Source organism: Pseudovirgaria hyperparasitica (assembly GCF_010093815.1).
Source record: "Pseudovirgaria hyperparasitica strain CBS 121739 unplaced genomic scaffold EJ05scaffold_1, whole genome shotgun sequence".
NCBI classification, from domain to species: Eukaryota; Fungi; Ascomycota; class Dothideomycetes; order Acrospermales; family Acrospermaceae; genus Pseudovirgaria; species Pseudovirgaria hyperparasitica.
The window spans coordinates 236,766-258,611 of NW_022985549.1; the positions used below are offsets into that span (position 1 = coordinate 236,766).

Consider the following 21,846-nt stretch of genomic DNA (forward strand, 5'->3'; position numbering starts at 1 on the left):
GTAAAGGTGGGGGCTTTAATGCAAGTCACCAGGATCCTGCAGCACCTCACCACACACGATTCCGTGCTTGTTCACAGATCGAATGAGAAACTCTGCTCTCCGCGTTGAACCGGAAAAGCGCGCTTCTCTCACAACGAGTATTTGCCATGTTGGTAGGGCTATGCATTGACGACCAGGGACATTCCAATAAGAGCGGCTGCATTCTGTGGCTTAGTGACTGTGCCACAAGCTGGCACTTGAGGTGATTTGTCGCTGCCCTTAGTTAGCCCTTGTGCAACAGCTAGGCCAGGGCATATTGGATTGTCGGTTGATGTTATTTTTGCAGATGTTGAGTGACATAAATGACCCTGCCCTTGGTCTGGAAAGTGGATGCGCGTCCAATGGTAGAGTAGATATATGCCCAGTGTCTAAGCAGATGTGTATGGATGGTGCAAAGTCATTCCGAAGCACGCGCCTTTACGAGATGTGACATCAAGGCCTCAGGGAGGTGACATGCTTGTATTTCCTGGGTGGAAACTCGTATGCTTCAGTACGTTTCGACGCTTGAGTTTCTTTCGTTGAAAAGCCCAATCCATGTTTGACGATGCTCGTGTGCTACAATCTTCGAGTAAGGCCTGGTGCTCGATATCCATTTGTTTGGCAATAGAAGTAGTAAGCTGGTCCATAGGAAACGCTTTTGTACCCATGGTGACATCTGTAGGTGAGTTCTGTCTCGCAGAAGTTGCGAATTGGCATGTACTTATACGTCAGTGTTGCATGGTCCGTTCCACTAAGCACACCATAGCTTATCATTTCCCTATAACCGTATTTCTTGATTCGATCATATCGCACCAATGATAGCTAAGCGTATTATGCGGTGAGTCTGACAAGCTTTCAAAGCAATGTCGCTCGTCGGAGCAGATCCGATGAGACACAGTCCGTGAATGGTATTGTAGAGCTTGGCACAACTTTGCCTATCTGTAGGCTTATCTCCTCTTATCACAGAAAGAATTGATGTACTATGGGTGACTGCTTAAAATTTCGACTGTTGTACGCCGTGAGATGAATCGGACGCATATTTATGCTGTGTCGGAAGTCATGCAATTTAAAAGTGCTCAGGCTAAGCTGGCATCCGACATGTCTTTCCAGCCTCAAGATCCGAGTCCATCCTCTCGATGTTCAAGCCAATTTTTATCGGGTGGTCCTCGAGAATTTGATTTAGCACCGTTCATGATACGTCAATCTCCTGTGGTCGAGGCCCTGGCTCGTGTGGACAACCGTTCACACATCGAGCATCACAGAAGTATAGTATGTCTTGAGGTGGAGTGCATTATGCTGCGTAACCCACTTCATCAACTTCGTCAGACGGTGACATCATATTGCTCTTATTACTTCCTTTTCATGTTTCCTGTTCGTGTTGCTCGCCGTTGCTCGAATCTGCAGCGCCTCCTCGAACTGTCTCTTCACCCAAGACCTTGCTGGCGGCCATGAACCTGAGAAGCCGTTGTGTTAGCCCGATGTTGGTAGTTATGGATAGTTCTGTATCAAGTTGAAACACTTACATGCCGCCAGTATAGCCTCCCAAACCCCGCATCGATTCGGCCTGTCCTGCTGTGATACTAAGAAGATTCTCCAGATCAGACAGATTCGCAGTCAGTTGAGCTAGTTGAGAGTGAAGATGCGAGATTTGGCGTGGCTTCTGCGATGAGGGTACCGTGCTGAGACGCGACGAGGTGCTTGTCTGCGGTCTAGTAGCTTGTGACATTGCATACGATCTTAGTAAACTTGGGTCAAATTTTGACAAATTGAGAAATTGCCTAAGCGTTAACGTGCTTGAGTAAGATGTTTTAAATGACAACCTTAGGAGCACAGCTACGTCGATCAAATCATGAAGGGTTGTTACTAGGTAACATTGGAAGGTTCGAAGAGGGATTGCCAGTCTTGACTTCGAACTTTAGCGCGTATTATATAATCAGGACTGACGACAGGACATTCAAGATATCTACCCTCCTCTCCTCTGAAGCACACTTGGAGCCAAACGTCAATCTGCACGGCCTTGAACGGTTTTTGAGACCGACGCGCCATCATGTCACAGCAAAAGATTAGACGATTTGTATTGACTGGTGCTGTTACTGCCATAACAGTGACAGGAGCGCTCTACGGAGCAGGCCTAAAGTCGGAACAGCAAGCCCAACAGGTATGACTCATCCAACATACCAACCTCACTGTCTCGTCTTGCAAGCTTCTACACTTGAGATCTTTCGTTTGCTAACAAGATGGTAATTGTTTTCAGGCGCGTCCAAGGCCGCGTGAGTCTTCACCCGAGGAAAAGATCCAGCAGCTTGAGGAAGCTCGGAGCAAGCTGGTCGCACAAAGAATTGAGCTACAGAGGAAAATAGATGCTTTCAAGATGCGCAATGAGTGATCCTGGCACATCCAAGCATGAACATGCTTCAAATAGACGAGATCGCATAGTCTAGAGCACCCTACATACCCAAAACCATTCCACGCGGACGAAATATTGTGTCTTCGGTCGGTCAGGCTGAAAGCAGAATCTGATCTGCGCGCAGCTTTCAATGTCGAATGAATGAAACGAGAGTTCCTGGATTCAAACGCCAATGGAATGGGACCGGATCCATACAGCACCGCATAAAAGGGTACCCAGTTCTGAAGCTTCGTACCCGCGGAGGTCTTCGGGGTCTATATTAGAAGAGGTTCGCGATAGCAACGAGAAATGGCAATTCTCGAGGACGGGTGCTCTAGAATTTGTCAACCGTCATTGGGCAAATAACGCACGAAGTTTGTAGCATAGACTATAAGCTCCATTTTTCCATGTAAAGCCAAGGTCGTTTGTCCATTTTGTCTGTTTTCGCTTCTTTGAACTGTCCTAGGTTTTCTTAGGCATTACAGACTCTGCGCGAAGCAACCGACTTCACCGTATAGTGCTTCCAGTGAATTTTATAGTCAGCAGTGTTGTATGCCATGATAACCCATGCCGTTATTCTTCCCATTCGCCTCAATCTTCATCGTGGATGATGATGCCAACTGGCTGTGCACCTTCCGCTAAATCGCCAGGAGTATCATCGGTCGCGTCGCTATGGTTTTTTGACGGTATCATTCCAGGTGTCGCAAGCTTCGTGTCCGACTTCAGTTGAATGCCGCTATGCTTGCTCGTCTCGCCATCCTCTTGAGGAATAGCACTTCCATTTCGAGATTCACCATTGCCCTTCTTATTCTTCTGCTGCTGCTTCCTCGCCTTTTCTTTCTCTCTCCTCTTTCTGTTCTTGTCGGTCTTGGCAGCGTCCTGCTTCGCCCTCTCCTCTCGTGTTCGTTGGAAGTCCAAGTCCTCTTGGGTCTTTCTTACCTCCTCTTCCATAGTCCTAATCCGCTCATATTCGCGCCGCCTGCTTGCTTTGTAGACGTGGAACTCTCCCGACCCGGCGCCCGCAGACGAACCTTGTACGTTTGCGACAATCTCCGGAGGAGGTGGAAGGCTATGTTTGTTGCTCACGGTTCCATCTGGTATGCGTATATCGCGGTCTGGTTTGGCGAATAGTGCTTCGACCTGAGATGCTTGTTTACTGGCAGGACTTAAGGCGCGTCTTTTAGTCGGGCGCTTGCTTCGGGGGTCTGCAGAGGTGGGAATGGACTCTCGAATGGGTTCAGACATGGTATGGATACGTCAAGGCGAGCGAAAGGTATCGAACAATAGCTTGGCCTAGCGTCGCAGACGTGCAACGAAGTCTGTATGTGTGTGGGGAAGGGAGAGGAATGAGGAGAGAGACAATCATGTCGCGCGAGAGATGAGCGCCACTGCTGTGGCTGTGCATAGGCAGGGCTACGACCAAATCACTCTAAAACGTCTGTCGCAACAGAAGGCAGGAACACCTCAGCAGCTTTGAAATACAATTTAGCGGCGAATGAATACCTCTCCCTATTGTGAATTCAACTTTGCTATCTGCCGCCCTCACTACTCTTTTCATTTGTCCCAAAGACTTCGTCATAATGGGCAAGCCACGGGTAAGTGATAGCTTACCACACCTCAGCCTTACGAGGGTTACTAATGAAATACGCAGATGATAATCCTGATACGACACGCTCAGTCCGAGGGAAATAAGAACCGCGATATCCACCAGTTTATACCAGACCACAGAGTTAAGCTTACACAAGACGGACAACAACAGGTTTGTACCCCTCCTCACCAGATGCTACAGCCCCGCATGGAGTGTAGTGGACGATTACACTTTAATGCTTAACACCAAAGCTGTAATTAGGCAGAGGAAGCTGGGGGTAGATTAAGATCCCTCCTGAGACCGGACGATACACTTCATTTCTACACTTCACCCTACCGCCGCACTCGCGAAACCACTGAAGGTATTCTGAAGTCACTTACTTCGGACGAACCCAAGCCAAGCCCCTTCCCGCGCCACAAGATCAGAGTGTATGAAGAGCCAAGGTTAAGGGAGCAAGACTTTGGAAACTTCCAGCCATGTTCAGCGGAAATGGAGAGAATGTGGCAGGAAAGGGCGGATTACGGTACTTATGGCCAGAGCTATCAACAGCCCCTGTAGCTAACGCTATAAATAGGACACTTCTTCTACAGGATACCAAACGGTGAGAGCGCTGCAGATGCATATGACAGGATAAGCGGCTTCAACGAGAGTCTATGGAGGCAATTTGGAGAGGACGATTTTCCTAGTGTTTGTGTCCTAGTCACCCATGGCATGATGACGAGGGTATTTCTCATGAAATGGTACGTTTATGCCCCTCTTGCCTATAAAAAATATGACTGAAGGTGTATTACAGGTACCACTGGAGCGTTGAGTACTTTGAAGATTTACGAAATGTCAATCACTGCGAATTTGTCGTCATGAAGCAGAATGCCAACAACGGCAAATTCATTCTAGAGAACGAGATGCGAACTTGGTCTGATCTGAAGAAACGCGCCGCAGCAGCCAGTAGTAGCACGTCGCCTTCAAAGGGACCACCACTTCCATTCGGTGAATCTGCAAGTGTGCCAATCCGCCAGTGGGGAGGCTGTGTGAATGGTTGCAACCACGCGCAAATAAACTACCCACGGAAGAATCAACCGCGTCGCCAGAATACTGCCGATTTGACTCAGGCTGTAGTTTCAGCCTCGAGAAGCCCCGAGAAAGACAAGGAAGCAAGCATTGCAGAGGAGCCTAGCACCAAATTGCCCATTAAAGCAGCCTCCTTAGTACCTATCAACAAGCCCTCTGTACAGCATGACACCATGAATGAAAACTCTACCACAGATGCCGAGACTCCTTCACAGACTGAAACAGATGCAGATGCCTCAGGCTCTTCATCTGATGTCGACGAACGTGCTTCTCCTTCCCCGACACAAAGCAGTCAATCTCAAGGCCCACGCCAAGGCCAGTCGCATGCCCTTCTGAATCCAGCACGATACTCTAGCGGCATCAAATCCGCAAGCTCAAATGAAGGTTTCTTCTCCGAAGACTCCGACTACTTTCCCAAGCGGCAGAATACTCAGCGCTCAATTGCCACAGTCTTCCCGAACGAGAAGCAGAATGGTCGACAGCGTCCCCCGAGTCGGAGTTCGAGCGCTAAACGACGAACAAGCGTGCGTGAGAAGAAAGAGAAAGCCAAGACCGAGGCTGGCTGGAAGGTTGAGAGCGGCATGGGCAAGGGGGCAAGGGCGGATGAGCTGGGCGATGGAGATGCAGAGACTGAGACGGCCGATACAGGGCAAGAAACGACCGATGCGCTTGAGGAGGCGAAGATTCAGGATAGGAAGAGCTTTTCTGAAGTCTATTAGATCGGCATGGTTTCGGAATCCAACGTTGATGAGCCCTCAAAGGGTCCAATTCACGAATGATGGCATATCACGGCGTTGTTCAATGACAGAGCTGCATAGCGCTAGGGACGGTATTTTGGGAATACAGTTGTCGTTGTTACTTCATATCGCAAGATCTTCCAGGAATAATTGCCTAGAGTAAGATATTTTCTTTGATATCTTGGTATATTTGACGTTGGACAGACAAATTTCTGCTTTGCAGAATAGGTGCCTAGGCTATGTATTGTCGAGCGTCGCAGAAGATACCACATTTTCAACATCTACTCTGAAGTGACTAGCACCCCTTAATCATCACCGCCCTGCCCGATAGGCCCAGATGCCTGCTTCGCCGCTTTCGCAGCAACGATATCATCGACTCTTAGCAACAAGCACGCGCTCTCCACTGCAGTCTTGATGCTCTGCTCCTTCACAGCCTTAGGCTCCCAAACGCCATACTCTTTCATGTCGACCACCTTACCAGCATCGCCGTCAATGCCCCACGTACTGCCATTGCCCTCGGCGTGCTTTGCACGCAGTTGTGTCAGCACCCGAATCGGCGAGTTACCAGAGTTCTGAATCAGGGTCCTGGGAATAACCTCCATGGCCTCGGCGACGGCACGGTAGGGCCACTGTGCAACACCTTCTACGCTCTTTGCGCGCCGCTCCAGACCGACTGCGACGGCCATCTCGGTCGCGCCACCGCCGGGGCATAGGGACGGGTTCCAGATCACGTTGCGGGCGACGCCCATGGCGTCTTGCAGGTTGCGCTCGACTTCGTTCAGGATGTCCTTGGACGGACCGCGGAGGAGGATTGTGCAGGCCTTTGGGTCCTTGCATTTGGTGAGGAATGTGAAGTATTCGTCGCCGATCTTCTCGATCTCGAAGAGGCCGCAGTGGGTCCCGACGTCCGAGGGTTGTATGGAGTGGACGTTGTTGACGATGGTGGCGCCGCAGGCACGAGCAATGCGGTTATTGTCGGTTTTGCGAACGCGGCGGAGGGCGGTGACGTTGTTCTTGACGAGGAAATGCTGGGCAAGGTCTGCATTGTGTTAGTTGGTGATGGAGGTCTATCAGGGGTAAGAGACTTACCGCTCACGCCCTTCTCTGTGATAACGAGGTCGGGCTTGACGGCTAGGATTGAGTCGCACATGGCTTTGACCTGCTCCTCCTCAATCTGAAGTATTCTGTTCCAGTCTTCTTCTTTGCTTATTTCGACGTTGGTCTGCGATTCTCCCTTCTTGTACTCAAGCGTGCAATCGAGGAGAACAATGCGAGGATTCTCTATCCTCCTTCGCATCTTCGGATGCGTGATATCCTTGTTGACCATCACTCCGTCCAGAACCTTGCTGTCTTCAATTTCACCTCCGGGTATCTTTTCCACACGGGCGTATCGCTTGATGTCTACCTCTTGCTTGCCACCACCGATGTCGAACTGAACTGTGCGAACAGCCTTCAATGCCAGGCTACACATGAGCTCAGACCACCTTGAAACGAATTTCGTACCGATAGATGCGTTTATGAGAGTATACATGGCCTTGTCATCACTGACATCCACTGGTCGGGCGACTTCATTAATAAGCTCGAGAGCATCGCTCAAAGCTCGCTTAAAGGCTGAGATGATCACGACCGGGTGGATATTACGCTCAAGCTGGGGTAGGGCTTGTGCGAGGATTTCTCCAGCTGCAAGGTAGATCAGCATTCAATGCAAAAGCGAATGCCTCAGACATATCCTATACCTAATATGATCACGGTCGTTGTGCCGTCTCCAACTTCTTCATCTTGTGTCCGGCTGAGTTCGATCATGCTTTTAGCTGCAGGATGCCCGACTTCAATTTCTCTTAAAATGGCATGACCGTCATTTGTGAGTACGATGCCGCCCATTGGATCTAGCAACATCTTCAACATGGCCTTGGGGCCAAGACATGATCGAATTATGTCCGCAACACTATAGTCCATGAGCTAAAGTTAAGCCTACAAAGCTGACCTAGCTTACGTTTTGGCTGCGGTGATATTCGAGAGCTGTGCTTTACGTCCAAACTGGCGTTCACCAGTTTGGGTGTCTGAAATCTGGTTAGCTTGGTCAAGTGAGAACAGCTGGAAGTGATATACTCATAACCACCACCGGAGCCTGCATGATGTTCGAATAGGCGCAGCCGAAGTCAGAGATTCAAGGTGCAGAGGTTGTGGTTCTATGATAAACTGGGCTATTCATTATTACTAGGCACGCGTCGCAAACGCATATTTTCGAGCTCGGAGGTGAAGCTCCGAAGTCAAGCCGGCCGGAGGTGGGGTGGGATTCAGTGATGTGGCGCAGCAATGAAAACTGTGGGGGTGGCGCTTCTTTTCAGGGGTAGAAATAGGAACCTCATCTCGAGTATGTCGTTGCTTTCCATTCAGCCTCGTATGAACCAGGATACCGATTCAGTCAGTAATGGAGAAAATAGTCGCAGCGGTTTCATGAAAAGCCAGAGAGCTAGATACACTATCGTGGCAGTGGAAAACCATGGTCGATATCTAAAACTATTCACTTCTGCATCCCCCCCAAAACACTTCAACTCCGTGCAGAGCAACTGAGTGTTGACATGAGCCATGACAAAACTTGTAGTGGTCATGGTACAGTAGACACCTGGAATCTGAAGTTGCTAGTTCGAAGCTATCATTGACCTCAGTCGAGCGATTGAAACAGGGTTCAAAACAATCAATTGGTGTGACGGAAACGACAGAAGTGGTACAGCTACATACTACACTTTGTAATCTTTGTTCACTATTTCATGACTTTGTTTGTCCCTGTCGCTTGTAGCTTCGTGGTCGCAGCGCTTATCAATCACTAAGACCGCATCACTTCCCAAGTCTCAACTTCATTTGTCCTCCAGCAACTCCACTCATAACAGTGATCATGGCTCCGAGGAAGTCAAAGAATGGCTCAAAAGTCAAGAAAAAGAAATCTACAAACAAGGTATCTAAGATCAAGGCTAAGAAACCACTGAAGAACACTGTTCGCAAGACACTGCGAAGCACCCTGAAGCAAGATCTAGCTGAGGCCGAAGTATCCCCTAGATCGTATGTACTACTTACTGAGCTTTCTATGTGTCTCTAAGCTGATCTTTGTAAGCGCGACTAGTTTCCTTGATCTTCCAGGAGAAATTCGCAATGAGATCTATGGGCTTGCGCTTACAGATCTGAACGGCGAAATCAGCATTGTATCGGGATTGTCCAACCATAGTTCAGCTGCTGTCGATTACTACGGTGCAGTACAACTTCTTCGTATCAACAAGCAGATACTTCGAGAGGCTAGGCCGTTCCTTTATGGCAAGCACCGCATGCAGTTATATACATATCAGCCACGCTCCTTCTTCAAAGCCATCGGGACTATCAATGCCAATCACATTCGTCATATTGAGGTCTTCCACTACCCCAAACAGCGGGCTTATGGCCACTCCTTGGAGTCTTCTCCTCTACTACCTTTCTACAGCCGCGTTTGCAGGAACCTCGAGACAATTCGCTTGGCTTCCTGGTATTTCTGGTGGATTATTCGTCGTGACCCTGTCAACGGGTTTCGTATGATCCATAAGTGCTGTGCACAGGTACTAGGTCAGCACAATTCCCTCAAAGAAATTCACATCAGGGCGCCTGAAGATTGGAGCTCAGTGCCAGCGATGGTATACTTGAGGGGGGTAGAATTTGGAAACAAGGTCATGATTGAGCTCGAGGAAGAGATGGTGAAGCTTGGATGGAGTCGCCACGTCCTTGATATCGAGGGCAGTCAGGGATATGGGCAGCACTATGAATGGCGACTTCGAGGCGAAGCATGGGTTTCTATCAGACATACCCGTTCTTATGCCGATGGCTCAATTTAAGGCAACCAAAATATGATAGTGGGATACGGATGGACGGAGACAGTGTAGTATCTGGTTACACTCACTAGAAATTTCCCCTCTTTCTTTACCTACACCTTGTGTGAATTGAACTATTCACCAAGAACTGGGATCTCAAAGACTGCCTTTCCCAACAGTTTCATCGTGAGATTATGATACCTTATTTTCAATAACATGTCACTATTACCATGACATTTTTCAATGTCACAACACGTCAGGGGTATGTTCTGGATGCTTGGGACCTAATCATCATATGGCTATTGTATTTTTCCAACGTGGGAATCTTCCAGTAAACGAATAAGAATTTAACACCTCACGAGATTTATTCCGTCCGTAGCTCAACTAACTTATATTTTTCTTTAATATCGCCGCCCGCGTAACCGAGAAGCGAAAGAACCATCAAATATCAGACTGCTAAGCACCCTACCAGCACTAAGGACAGGGAGTTGTGAGGCTGATTGATAACAGCTCCAGACCATTCTCCAGGTTTAGCTATGTTAGTTCAGAAGGTTGACCTTGAAGGCTTAAAAGTAGGACCAAAATGGTAGACACCAAAAAAACACCCCGATGGCGCGCACAGCAACTATCTACTAAGCCTACGATCCCACAACTCCATATTGACTTCCTGCTCAAACACTCTACCTTTCTCTTACAAGGACACATCTCCACCTCTTCTTTGAAAGCCCCTCATATCTCAATTCCGTATCTAATCACAAAAGACACCATCCCCTCAAACGAAGACACAACTCCTCAAACATCACAGAAATCCAGGACCTTGACAGGAAGAAGGACATGAACAATCACATCTCTAGAAGCCAAACTGAGTTCAACATCCTTTCCGATAAACAAGGGAATACACAATGTGGGATACATGCGCATGAACATGCCGATTGACCTAATATAGGTTATACCTGTACGACTTTAGAGGGCATAGATAGCAAAGGCTACCAATACACTGACCAGGGCAGCGCTGGTGCTCGCTCTTCAACGGTGCATGAGCGGTATCCATGAGCTCACTGCTTCCCTACTCTACTGAACTCCACTTTTCTACTAGGGCCTATAGAACCTCAAGCACCGCGTCTCGCCCTCTAATTCCGAGCAACACAACAGCATTACATAGCAGGAGGAGGATAGGAACACAGTCGTCAATTTATCGATCCATTGATACTAGATATACATAGAAAGACAATAGAAAGGAGCATCTCCAAGATCATGCTCTTATCCCTAGGAAATTCGCAGCTTCGTTCAAATTGATTTCGTCAGAGCATACATGAATACATACAGGCGAACATACAAGACATATACAGAAGATAGCAAAGCCAAAACGCATGTGTTATGCCGCAACACAACAGAATGCATCAAGCATGAAAAGGGAAAAGTTATACTAAAACATCCAAGAACCTTTCGTCTTCCATCAAAACTCCCCAATCAAGATAGGATCCGCTTCAATCCACTCCAGATACCTCCTCCGGAGGGATTCTTCTCATCTTCCTTCCTCTTGCTCCCCGGTTTCCTCTCCACGTCCTTTCTGCGACGCCGTTTCGGCTCCTCCCCATCCACTTTTCTAGTCCGTGTTCGATCACTCTCGACACGTCCACTTCTTACTCTCTGCCCCTCTCTTGCCACTCTGGCCGTTTCTCCGCGATCTGCCCGCTCTGCCCGTGTGGTGCTCGTCGGACTCGGCACATCGGCCTCTTGCATGCTTAGTTGCGCGAGGATAGGTGTGATTGATCTGTCGTCGCGTCTACTTCGTGGAGGAGATGGAGGGGGGGCCATCGGTGAGTCTACCGGCTCTTCTCTTGCTGCCGAGGATGTCTCTGCGTTCTCTGGCGTGCGTGGTGGTTCACTTAGGTCCTCGTGCAGACGCTTATGATGCGACGCCCGTCGGTGCTTTGGGCGGATGACGTCTGAGTCTGCAGCGTATGAATCGCGCTCGCGGCGGCGCGAGGAGTTGGAGTCTCGACTTTCGAGGACGCGGGCTGTACTTGATGTTGTGCCTGGGCGTGAACGGGTTGTGATTGGAGGTGGCGGATCGGGCTTAGGAGGGCCGCGACCGAAGAGGCTACCAAGGAAAGAGTTTCGGCGCTGCGTAGGAGGAGGGTTGGTTGGAACAGATTCAGAGAGGCGACGGGATCGCGAGTGTACGGGACGTGTCGTCGTAGTAGGTTCAGACTCTTCAGCCTCTCTCCTCGCAGCGTCCTTTCCACGCCATGTTCCCTGAGCAGCGGCTTGCTCTGCTGCTTTTCTCTCCCTGCGTCGCCTCCGTCGATCGGCCTCTTCCTGAGCGATGCTTGGGTCGAAGTCATCTTTGGCACGTATTTGGGCTTCCTTCTCTTCCAGCTCCTGCTTCTTGGCTGCAATCTTGGCATCGATTTTTGCGAGCTTTGCGAGTCGTTTGCGTTCGATTTTGGCTTCTAGCTCTCGTTGATGGGCCTCTTCTTCAGCTATGCGTTGCTTCTCTTCTTCGCGCTCGCGGCGGCGCTCTTCACGGCGTCGACGACGGCGCGCTTCGCGGGCTCTCTCATACTCTTCGTCTTCGAGCTGGAGCCTTCGGAGATCCTCAGCTTCTTTTACATCTCGCGCCCGGCGCTTCGACTCCTTTCGGGAGGATTCGCCGTGATGACGCTTGTCTTTGACCACTATAGACGCTACGGGGGGTGCTTTCACTCGATCTAGACCGGATTCGGGGTGTTTATCTCTGTGTCTACGCTCGTGTCTTGGTCTGTCACGTCCGCTCTTACCCGAGCTGTCGCCTGATGCAAAACTTTCACGTCGACGGCGGTGTAATAGTTCACCGCTGCCTCGATGAGAATGTGAATGAGAATGTCGGCGAGAGCGCTTTGCTTCTTTGGCTTCAGAGACATCTTGAGAGCGGATATCAACAGCATCAGGATGAATCTCTTCGGGAACGGGTTGAGGTGGCGGCACAATCTCAGGAATGGATCGTTCAAGGATAGGTGGTAGAGGAATAGTTCTCGGGAGCGGCGGAGGCGGTGATGGCACGGCTTGCTCTATTGGAGGCGGAGGCCCTGTACCATCTGATGAAGTACTTTGTTCCACGGTAGTGGCAGCAGCTTCTGCACTTGGTTCTCCAGGCGGCGCAATGGCATCAATCTGTGCCTCCTTGGAAACCTCGTCCTGTGGTGCCTCTACGTTTGTCGGCTGTGCAGGAGCACCCGTGTTTTGGTTCGGCTCATCTGCCTTTACTGCTTCTTCATTTGGCTCTTCCTTTGGTGGCTCTTCTTCCTTTGGTGGGTCTTCCTCCTTTGGTAGGTCTTCGCTAAGAGGCTCTTCCTTTGGGGGCTCTTCGGTTGAGGGCTCTTCGCTGGGAGGCTCTTCGCTAGGAGGCTCTTCGCTGGGAGGCTCTTCGCTGGGAGGCTCTTCCTTTGGGGGCTCTTCGGTTGAGGGCTCTTCGCTGGGAGGCTCTTCCTTTGGAGGCTCTTCGGTTGTGGGCTCTTCTATTGGTGGCTCTTCGGTTGGAGGCTCCTTGTTTGATGCTGGCTCTTCAGCTTTTGGCTCTTCAGACTTTGGCTCTTCTGCTTTTGGCTCTTCTGCTTTTGCGTCTTCTTCTTTTGGTTTCTCTCCTTCGTCCACTGGAGGCTGGTCCTCAGTTGTGGTCTCTGCTGGGGTTTGATCCGTTGGTTCTGCCTCCTTAGCAATTTCGTCCTCGGAGGGTCCCTCAGCCGGCTCATCCTTAGGAGATTCCTCCTCGGGTTTCTCTGCTTCTGCGGACTTGTCTTCAACAGCCGGACTGAGAGATGTCTCTTCGGCTGAAGGCTCAGCAGGTTTAACCACATCCATGTCACCTTGCGTCGTTTCACCATCGGCTTTGGATGACTCTTCCGTACCCTGCTCGGGCTCACTTGAGGGTACGGTAGCTTCATTTATTGCTTCCGGCGACTCTGGTGTATCTTCTACAGGCTTAGAATCTTCTGCAGCGTCTGTTACGTCTTTGTTGTCGTCGCCATCATCAGCTGGCATGGCACTGGCTGCGCTTACTGATTCGGCTATAGTGCTTTCGCCTGGCGCTTCTTCACTGGGTGGGCTTTCTTCAGCGCTCTCGGCAGCGGCCGGCGGATCTGGGCTGCTTTCTTCACTCGCTGGTTGCTCCTTTGTTTCTTCAGATGTGGTAGCAGCCGGTTCATTGGGTGAGGTCTCACTTGCAGGAACTTCTGGTGCAGCAGGTGCATCTGTTTGTTCACCCTCAGTTTCTTCGTCAGTCCCAGGAGGAGTTTCGACAGGCGGTTGAGGCTCCTCTGGCTTTGGAACAGATGGCGATGATGATTCGGCTTCGGGAGCTGAAGACTCTTGTTGCTCCGGAGCAACGTCAGGTTTCGGCTCTTCGTCAGATGGGGGCTTTTCTGATCCAACCGGGTCTTCGGTGTCAGCAGTATTGTCTGGTGGGACGTCAGGAGGGCTTTCAGCAGAAGTAGTCACTTCAGCAGTTGGAGTAGACTGCTCTTCACTGGTCGCTGCCGCTCCTGTCTTATCCACTTCAGCAGCTGGCGCAGGTTGGTTTTCGGTAGTAGCTGGTTCGCCTGCTTCATCCGCTTCAGGCTCTTCATGACTTTCACTCGCCGGTGAGCCAATCATTGCAGCAGCAAGATCAGCCACAGCAACAGGATCAATCGATTCAGCTGTGACACCTTCATTCTTCAGAGTTTCCTCGATAGCTCTTTTTGCATTTTCGGCTTTAAGTCGCTCTTCTTCCTCTTTGGCAGACATAGCGATAATGGCCAAATTAACGTCGTGGTCTATTTTCTCTTTGCTCTCGTCTTCGAGACCGTATGCCTCAAGAACTTCAGGTGGGAGATTGACCTTTTCGGGCTCAGGCGCAGTTTCTGCCTCTTTCTCTCCACTGCTTTCGCCAGTCTCATCTTCTTCGGTTGTGGGTGCGGACTCTTCAACAGGCTGTTCTGACTCTTGGGATTCAGAACCTGTTTCGACGGTTTCATCAGAAGCAGTGGTCTGATCAGGTTCAGAGGCGTTGTCCTTTTCACCAGAATTCTCAATGAGCGGTTCTTGGACGTTACACTCGGCTTCAGCAAGAGATTCGGCCACTGTTTCCTCTGAGGATGGTGCAGGGTCGCTAGGTGGATCTGCTGTAGCCTTCTCTTCTTCAGCGGGCTGATTAGTGTTCTCAACAGTATCAGCTGGCGTTTCCTTAGGAATATCATCGTTGATTGTAGGTTCAGCAGAGACATTGTCAGGCGGAATTGGAGTCTCTATAGTCTCTGAGGTATCAGCAGCGTCCTGGGCTTCTGAATTTTCCACAGCTTCTGGTTCCCTTGATGATTCTGAGTCTCCACTCGCAGACGGCGTTGGCTCTTTCGGATCCTCTGACACATCAGTAGCCTCTGGAGCGGCCGTAGCATCCCCACCTTCATTTTGAACTGGCTCTGGAGCTTCTGGAGTTTTTGAGGACTCCGATTCTTCACCTTGAGACGGTAATGGGGCGGCTGGAGTATCTGAAACTTCGGTCGCCTCTGGACTGTTGGTGGCATCTACACCCTGATCTAGATCTGACTCCGATGCTTCTAGGGCGTCGGGTGTTTCTAAAATCTCTGATAATTCCTCATCCTCCCTTCCAGGCGGCATTGGCGCTTCCGGAGGCACCTCTTGCGAAGTCTCATCTGCATGTGAATCACCATCGGTTTCCTCAGCACTAAAGTCGCTCTCCAGTGGTGACGGAGGCTCAGGCACCTCGGGTCTAAGGTCGATACTTTCGATATCTGAGCGGTCTAGAGGGTCAGCCTCGGCTTTGTCTTCCGGATTGCCTTCGAATTCTGTCTGGATAGGCTCAGGTGTGGATGGGACATCTTGAGGTGAGGGTGAAAGTGCATCGTCTGCAGCTAGCTCTTTGTCTGTGGTTGGTGGCTCAGCAGTCTCAGCAGTCTCAGCAGCCTCAGCAGCCTCAGTAACTTCAGTAGCCTCAGCAGTCTCAGCAGTCTCAGCAGCCTCAGCAGCCTCAGCAGTCTCAGCAGCCTCAGTAACTTCAGTAGCCTCAGTAACTTCAGTAGCCTCAGTAACTTCAGTAGCCTCAGTAGCCTCAGTAGCCTCAGTAACCTCAGCAGCATCTGCCGGATTCTCATCTGGGCTGACAGGCTCATCAGCACCGGCAGCAGTAGCACCTTCACCAACGTCGGCCTCTATTTCTTGTTGAGGCTCTTCAGTACCAGATTGCTCTGGTGCACTGCCGTCTTCAGGAGCTGACTCGGCCGGACCTTGAGCGTCGGCACTGGCTTCTCCTTGAGGCTCTGCTCCTGGAGCGTTGCTCTCTGCTTCTCCAGATTGTACTTCGACATTGGCGTTGGTTTCAGTAGCTGGTGAGTCTTGATCACCTTCAGGAACTGGAGGGCTAGGATCGCCATCGCCCGTAGGCTCTACTATGGGTTCAGGAGGATTGCTTTCGGATGTATCCGGGCTGTCGTCCGACGATTGAGCATCGGGAGGGGCATCCTGCACCTCTTCTGTGTTGGGTGACTCGTCAGTAGTAGCAGGCTCTCCACTTGATGCTGCTGCTGGGGCTTCTTCTGCCTTTGATTCGTCTGCAGCTGGGTCCTCTGTAGCCGGGTCCTCTGCAGCTGGGTCCTCTGCAGTTGGCTCCTCTGCAGCTGGGTCCTCTGCAGCTGGGTCCTCTGCGGCTGGGTCCTCTGCGGCTGGGTCCTCTGCGGCTGGGTCCTCTGCGGCTGGGTCCTCTGCAGCTGGGTCCTCTGTAGCTGGGTCCTCTGTAGCTGGGTCCTCTGTAGCTGGGTCCTCTGTCTTTGACACTTCAGTTTCTGGCTCTTCTGTCTTTGAGGTCTCGGGTAGAGTCTGATCTGCAGGAAGACTGTCCGTCACAGGAGGTAGTGTATCAACAGATGCCTCTTCACTTGATGATGGCTCTATAGCTGGAGGCTCATCATCGGGGGGTGCAGGTGTATCTACAGCTCCCACATCCCCTGACGGCTCTACTGGCCCTGCCTCAGGCTCACCCGCTTCAGCAACGGGTTCCTTGGCCGAAGCCTCAGCTTCCTGTTCTGGCGCTGTTTCAACGTCGTTAGACGCATCGTTTGAGACATCTGCCACCCCATCACTTGGACTGCCAGTCGGTTTGTCCTCATCCATGGATGTTGTTGATAGGGCATCTGCCGGTGGTGGACTTGGAGCTTGTGGTGGTACATCGAGCTCAGCGTCACGTTTTGAGCTTGAGCTTGAGGATCTTCTACTTTTCTTTTTCTTCGAGGAGTCTTTTTTGGACTTCTTCTTTTCGGCCTCCAGCTCCTTCTTCGAGTTGTCTTTCTTTGCGGACTTGTGTGGCCGTATCATTGCCGGGGGCGGTTTCTTCTTCTCCTTCTCCTTGGACGACGATGATGATGCTGATGACTTAGAGACGGTATCATCCTCCTTTTCAGGCGCCTTCGTGTTAGCTTCCTCCGTAGCTAGCTCGTCTGAAGCTTCTTTTGGCAGTGGCTTCGATTTCTTCAGTATCGGAGACGGTGGTGCCACTTTCGGTCTGACTTTTGCCAGCACCGGCGACGGGGGCGTAGTCTTCAATTTAGCCTTTGCGAGGATGGGTGAAGGCGGCGCTGCTGCTTTCTTAGCAGCCTCAGCCTCCATCCTGGCGGCCTCAGCTTCCTTCTTTTTCTTTTCCTTCTCAGCCCTGAGTTCAGCCCGTGTTGGTTGGTGAGGTCGGGTCATAACCGGAAGAGGTTTTTTCTTCTTCAACTTGAGCGCTGCGCCCTCTTTGGTGTCTGCAGAGAAGTGAACGCTCTTCTCGCCGTGATCTGTGGAAGATGTGTCGCCCGGCGGATCTGGGGCTGCAGGCGGGGGATCTGGTGCAGCGGGCGATGATTCTACTACTGGTGAAGGAGAAGGGGTGGGATCGATTTGGGCAGTTGGAGGGGGAGATGACGCTGGAACAGGGGCTGGTGAAGGAGCTTCAGTCACAGGTGGGGGTGGAGGAGTATCGGTCACTGGCGGAGAAGGAGGACTCTCGACTACCGGCGCAGGAGCGCTAACATCAGACGGAGGTGATGCAACACTCTCAGGGGCTGGCTCTGGCTCCGGGACGAGAGCTGGTGGTTCTTCATTAGCAGGCTCTGTCGGTTGCGCCGGATCAGGAAGTGTCTCTTCCTTTTCGGGAGCTGGGGCTGGCGGTGCAGTTTCCTCCGCGGGTGCCGGCGCTGCTGGTGGTGGTGGTGGAGAAATAGTCTCTACTTCCGGCACAGGCACGGGAACTGGTGCAGGGTCAGGCTGGGCAGGCGGTGGGGGTTGTTCTATATACATTGGTCAGAATGCGATGTACGCACTGCATATATGAGAAATTAGGGTTTCAAACATACCTTCTACAATCTCATTCTCAGGCTCAACTTGCTCATCTTCTTCGTCTTCGTGTTCAGAGGGTGGCTCTTGATAGTCGAAGGGATTGTAAGGCACCGCCATTCTCTTATAATTACCAGGAGATGATTCCTCTTGAAATTGGTAGAAGTAGTTGGCGGTATTCCCGTAATCCGGATACGCAGCCGGAGCTGGGGGCTGTGAATACATGTGTGGATCTCTCCATTGTGAGACGGATACACTTCCGTAGGATCGCAAGGGTCTAGCCATGATATGAGGTTGCCCGAAGGGGCCGATACGTTGGAGTTGCTAAGGTTCACGGACTTCTTCGAAACTTGAAGATTGCTTTATGGATGTGGTAGAGCCGACGGTTTCTCCTGTCCATACTGAATGAGCACCTACGAATGGTCCGAGAGTGTACTAGACGTTAAGCGAAGAGTGCTATGTGGGTTGATGCCATTTGTTAGAGTAGTGTCAGTTTGTGGTGCAGGCAGTAAGTCAAGTCAGCGAGTCGAGGACGACGTAGTCAGCGTATGACAGAGAGAGATGTAAGTAGGCCAAGTACAGTACGAGGGTAGACGGAAAGGTGTCCGGGGAAGTCGAGCAAGCTAAATGACGACAGAAGAACAATTGAAGAGATTGAGTATCACACTTGGATGCCGAATCGCATTGGGCTGCTGTCTAAGGGAACCATGACTGGCATTCGATGGGTCTAGCCGAGACGGGCATCATTGGAGCCACGTCAAACGGAACAGACACCAGACGCCAGGACGGGCAGGGCCGTGATGCAGAAGAAAAGAAAAGGCACGCAACGTGTGTGTTTCTAAGTTAGCCATGGTGGTTCATCGAGTCCGACGGGCCGCATGATACGGCAAGTGACAGACAACGAAAACCCTGGTGCGATGCGTTGTACGGCAGCCACAGGTACAGTTTTGCGATATGTGCATGTGTGGTGATCGAGGATGGGTGTGGGGTCAAGGCTGCTGGCCAGGAGTACAGGGCCTCCATTGCTGCCAGCGATGCCCTTCGATGCTCACAGTCCTCAGTCAGAATACCAAGATCGAGGGCAAATGACATTGCGGGCATGCAGGAGGCCGAAGCGGACAAATGAGACTCACAATGGCGGGTGGAGGGGTGCGATGAGGATACACGAAGCAACAATTGATTGAAGAAATATGAAGTGAATGCTGCACAGAAGTGGGGAGGACTGACGTGGTGTCTGGCTTTGGCCAGAAATGGTCTAGCGCCGCCGTGTCCCGGAGGACTCCCGCGCTAATCTCGCCCCGGCCCGTAGAGGCAATCGAAACACACTTCGATATTGCTCTAAACAGCTTTGGGCTTTTTCTATATATATCATCAGGTGTGTCCATCTGCAGTATCTGATGTCTGACTCCCTTATATTTACTGCTAGTTATCTGAAATATCTGAAGATGATAAACTTGGTCTGCCATGAATTCGAGTGAGCGTTTCGTAGGTACTGGAGATCGTTAGCCTGCTATGGACCTACTAGTACACTTCAATTTTATGATGATCGAAAGAGTGGCACCGGAAGTGTTGTAACGATAAGACTCTAATCCAGTAGCCCTGAAGGCTTGGAAAATGGGATTGATGAAACTTGGGTCGGCTTATCTGAACCGGATGTTGACGGCAGCTCCACAGTCTTTTTATTAATTATGGTACGAATTATTTCGCAGTTAGTATATAACCATGTATATTTCCTGATCCTATTTGCAGTTCTATAAAGTCAATCCTCGAATCCTTGACTAATATCATCTTCAACATGCGTCTCATCGATCTCGCGCTCCCTGTCGCCCTCGCCTCCATTGCCCAAGCCAAGAAAAAGAGCATTTACTACTACCTGGACCATTCTTGTACCGACGGGTCTTTCGGTGCTTACGAATCTTGCGTCCACTGGGATGAGCGGTCGTGCTGCTATACCGAGCACAAAGTAGCCTCAGCATCCATCAGTCTTCATACAGAAGACCAGACTGCGTACTTCTTCTCTAGCTCGAATCCCTACTGCTCGAGGCTAGTTTCTGTAAGCTAGAGACACTCAGATGAAGCTTAGACGATGTACTAATAGTCCAACCAGACAGTCCAAGGGCCAGGCAATCACTGCGTCAAATCTGAAGGGCTCGATGTGATTAATGGTGTTGGCTGGGTCGATAACGCTGCCAAGGTTACACTAGGGGAGGGTGCCACAGAGGAGAGAAAGGCAAATCGGGTAGCAGAGTGCAGCACGTCTGTCAAGACCAGCGTCTTTGGACTTCGGATGGGAGATGGCGATCTAGAGATACAGGTCGAGAGTGTGGACTCGTACGAGCGGCTCTACAGGGACTTCCTAGGTCTCAGCATGACTCGTGTTGATATGCAAGCTTGGTTCATACGTAAGGGTGCTGTGTTTGTTGCGCAGGAACAAAACATGACTGTTTCTCTTGTTGATAAATAGAGTCGTCAAATGTTGATTGGAAACGGAACGGTACGATCGCAAGTTTGTTGGGTTTACTCGTCGTAAAACATGAGCCCCTAACCGTCAGTCAGACCGTCGCTTGTCTCTACTATGGTCCATATGCGACCAGCGCCCCAAAGAAGAATTGTGGATGTGAAGCTTTTCTGCGCCTCTGATCTTCGTCGTGACTGCCGTCCACTTCCCTAATTCAGCCTAGGTGTACATGGATTGCTGGATAGGATATCATCGAAGGCGAGACGTCATCCGCGAAAGGATCTCCATGGTTCAGCGTTGAACGCAAAGATCACTCCTGATGACCCACTTTTCGCCCTGTATAACTTCTCGTCCTTCGTGAAGCATGCATTCGGCCCCGTGGCGATGGAGTAATGCCATGCCAGCCTCTAGTCCGACAACAACGGGCCCCACTGTTTGATTCTTGGCAGCTTTCGACTTTTTAGGCAGATCATCTTCAGGATAAAACACTGTCTCCCCTCCAATGCATCCTGTTGCAGGTGATGTCAGGTAGAGTAGCAAGGTCCATGTAGTACGAGCGGGTACCGAAGGTGTCCCAGGCAGGACGACATTGTTCGAGTCGTCGTAGTGTTGATCAAAGAACTGCCCTTTGCTGTACCGGTAGATCCGGATGTTTGGGTTGAGACCAACCACGTAGCCGCCCCAGAGTTTCTCCAGCCCATCATCAGACAATGGTAGAGCGCCCTCCTGATTGACGCCCATAATGAGATTCCTCAAGGCTGTCTCGCACCATAGCCGCTCAGCAAATGCGGCGTCATCGACCTGGAAGCGGTCGTTCACGCGCACTGCCTCTCCCTTCTTTGGTTTTCCAGGCGTAGTGACCATTGGTAGTGAGCTCAAGAAATTTACGTATTCTTTGCAAAGCTTCGAGCTAAAGAGATTCGACACAGTCAAGATCTGGTTTGGAACTAGTTCGTGAAGTCGGAGATCCACTTCCGGTAGCAATGGTTTGAAGGGCGGCCATGAAGGGAGCTTCACGTCAGCTGTTGTAGCCCTCGCGGATGTCACTGAGGACTTTTCATTCTTTTTGCTTTTGGGAGCCATTGTTGACGGCAATACCAGTATTCAGGCGAAACAGTCCTTGAGTCTAAGACTGTTGCCTGAGCGACTCCGTCAGTCATAAAGCCTCGATATCCTTTAGTCGCTCATATCGGAAGCAGTAGGCATGAAGTGAACCACGGTTTTCAACACAGACTGGAGGGATTCTGTCATATAGTTTGCGCGTGGACTCAGGTCAGAGATTTACTCACCTTTACATACACACTCGTCTCCAATATGAGCCAACTGTACATGCCCTTTTCCTTGCGACAAAAACCGACAAACTTGCTCGACGGCACTTCACACTTCACCGACAGTCCCACTGGGGTAATCAA

General features: G+C 50.8%; 8 protein-coding genes across 8 annotated transcripts; 3 read left to right on the top strand and 5 right to left on the bottom strand.

Moving 5' to 3' along the window:
• Positions 1-1,378: 1,378 nt before the first annotated feature.
• EJ05DRAFT_495323 (uncharacterized protein) lies at positions 1,379-1,744 on the bottom strand (the record flags this gene model as incomplete). The annotated part of the gene is made up of 2 exons (XM_033746245.1): positions 1,379-1,472; positions 1,542-1,744. The coding sequence occupies 2 exons, from the start codon at positions 1,742-1,744 to the stop codon at positions 1,379-1,381; spliced, it is 297 nt and encodes a 98-aa protein (XP_033604893.1).
• Positions 1,745-2,995: 1,251 nt separating this feature from the next.
• EJ05DRAFT_433266 (DUF1168-domain-containing protein) lies at positions 2,996-3,649 on the bottom strand (the record flags this gene model as incomplete). Its single annotated transcript, XM_033741600.1, has 1 exon — positions 2,996-3,649. The coding sequence occupies one exon, from the start codon at positions 3,647-3,649 to the stop codon at positions 2,996-2,998; it is 654 nt and encodes a 217-aa protein (XP_033604894.1).
• A 145-nt stretch (positions 3,650-3,794) lies between these two features.
• Positions 3,795-5,830, top strand: EJ05DRAFT_2076 (phosphoglycerate mutase-like protein). Its single transcript, XM_033739795.1, has 5 exons — positions 3,795-3,988; positions 4,056-4,163; positions 4,254-4,515; positions 4,567-4,732; positions 4,786-5,830. Exons 2-5 carry the CDS (start codon positions 4,056-4,058, stop codon positions 5,777-5,779), a joined length of 1,530 nt encoding a protein of 509 aa, XP_033604895.1. The 5' UTR covers positions 3,795-3,988; the 3' UTR covers positions 5,780-5,830.
• Positions 5,831-6,102: 272 nt separating this feature from the next.
• EJ05DRAFT_433537 (putative t-complex protein 1 gamma subunit) lies at positions 6,103-7,931 on the bottom strand (the record flags this gene model as incomplete). The annotated part of the gene is made up of 5 exons (XM_033741608.1): positions 6,103-6,836; positions 6,887-7,477; positions 7,534-7,742; positions 7,791-7,857; positions 7,907-7,931. 5 exons carry the CDS (start codon positions 7,929-7,931, stop codon positions 6,103-6,105), a joined length of 1,626 nt encoding a protein of 541 aa, XP_033604896.1.
• Positions 7,932-8,633: 702 nt separating this feature from the next.
• Positions 8,634-9,654, top strand: EJ05DRAFT_506175 (uncharacterized protein; the record flags this gene model as incomplete). Its single annotated transcript, XM_033747792.1, has 2 exons — positions 8,634-8,857; positions 8,910-9,654. Exons 1-2 carry the CDS (start codon positions 8,694-8,696, stop codon positions 9,652-9,654), a joined length of 909 nt encoding a protein of 302 aa, XP_033604897.1. The 5' UTR covers positions 8,634-8,693.
• Positions 9,655-11,013: 1,359 nt separating this feature from the next.
• EJ05DRAFT_2121 (uncharacterized protein) lies at positions 11,014-18,607 on the bottom strand. The gene is made up of 2 exons (XM_033739827.1): positions 17,997-18,607; positions 11,014-17,930 (listed from the first exon to the last, which is right to left on the bottom strand). Exons 1-2 carry the CDS (start codon positions 18,259-18,261, stop codon positions 11,101-11,103), a joined length of 7,095 nt encoding a protein of 2,364 aa, XP_033604898.1. The 5' UTR covers positions 18,262-18,607; the 3' UTR covers positions 11,014-11,100.
• A 1,092-nt stretch (positions 18,608-19,699) lies between these two features.
• EJ05DRAFT_471473 (uncharacterized protein) lies at positions 19,700-20,494 on the top strand. The gene is made up of 2 exons (XM_033742970.1): positions 19,700-20,029; positions 20,084-20,494. Exons 1-2 carry the CDS (start codon positions 19,772-19,774, stop codon positions 20,438-20,440), a joined length of 615 nt encoding a protein of 204 aa, XP_033604899.1. The 5' UTR covers positions 19,700-19,771; the 3' UTR covers positions 20,441-20,494.
• EJ05DRAFT_2142 (uncharacterized protein) lies at positions 20,407-21,817 on the bottom strand. The gene is made up of 2 exons (XM_033739855.1): positions 21,724-21,817; positions 20,407-21,667 (listed from the first exon to the last, which is right to left on the bottom strand). The coding sequence occupies exon 2, from the start codon at positions 21,515-21,517 to the stop codon at positions 20,726-20,728; it is 792 nt and encodes a 263-aa protein (XP_033604900.1). The 5' UTR covers positions 21,518-21,667; positions 21,724-21,817; the 3' UTR covers positions 20,407-20,725.
• Between the last annotated feature and the right edge of the window lie 29 nt (positions 21,818-21,846).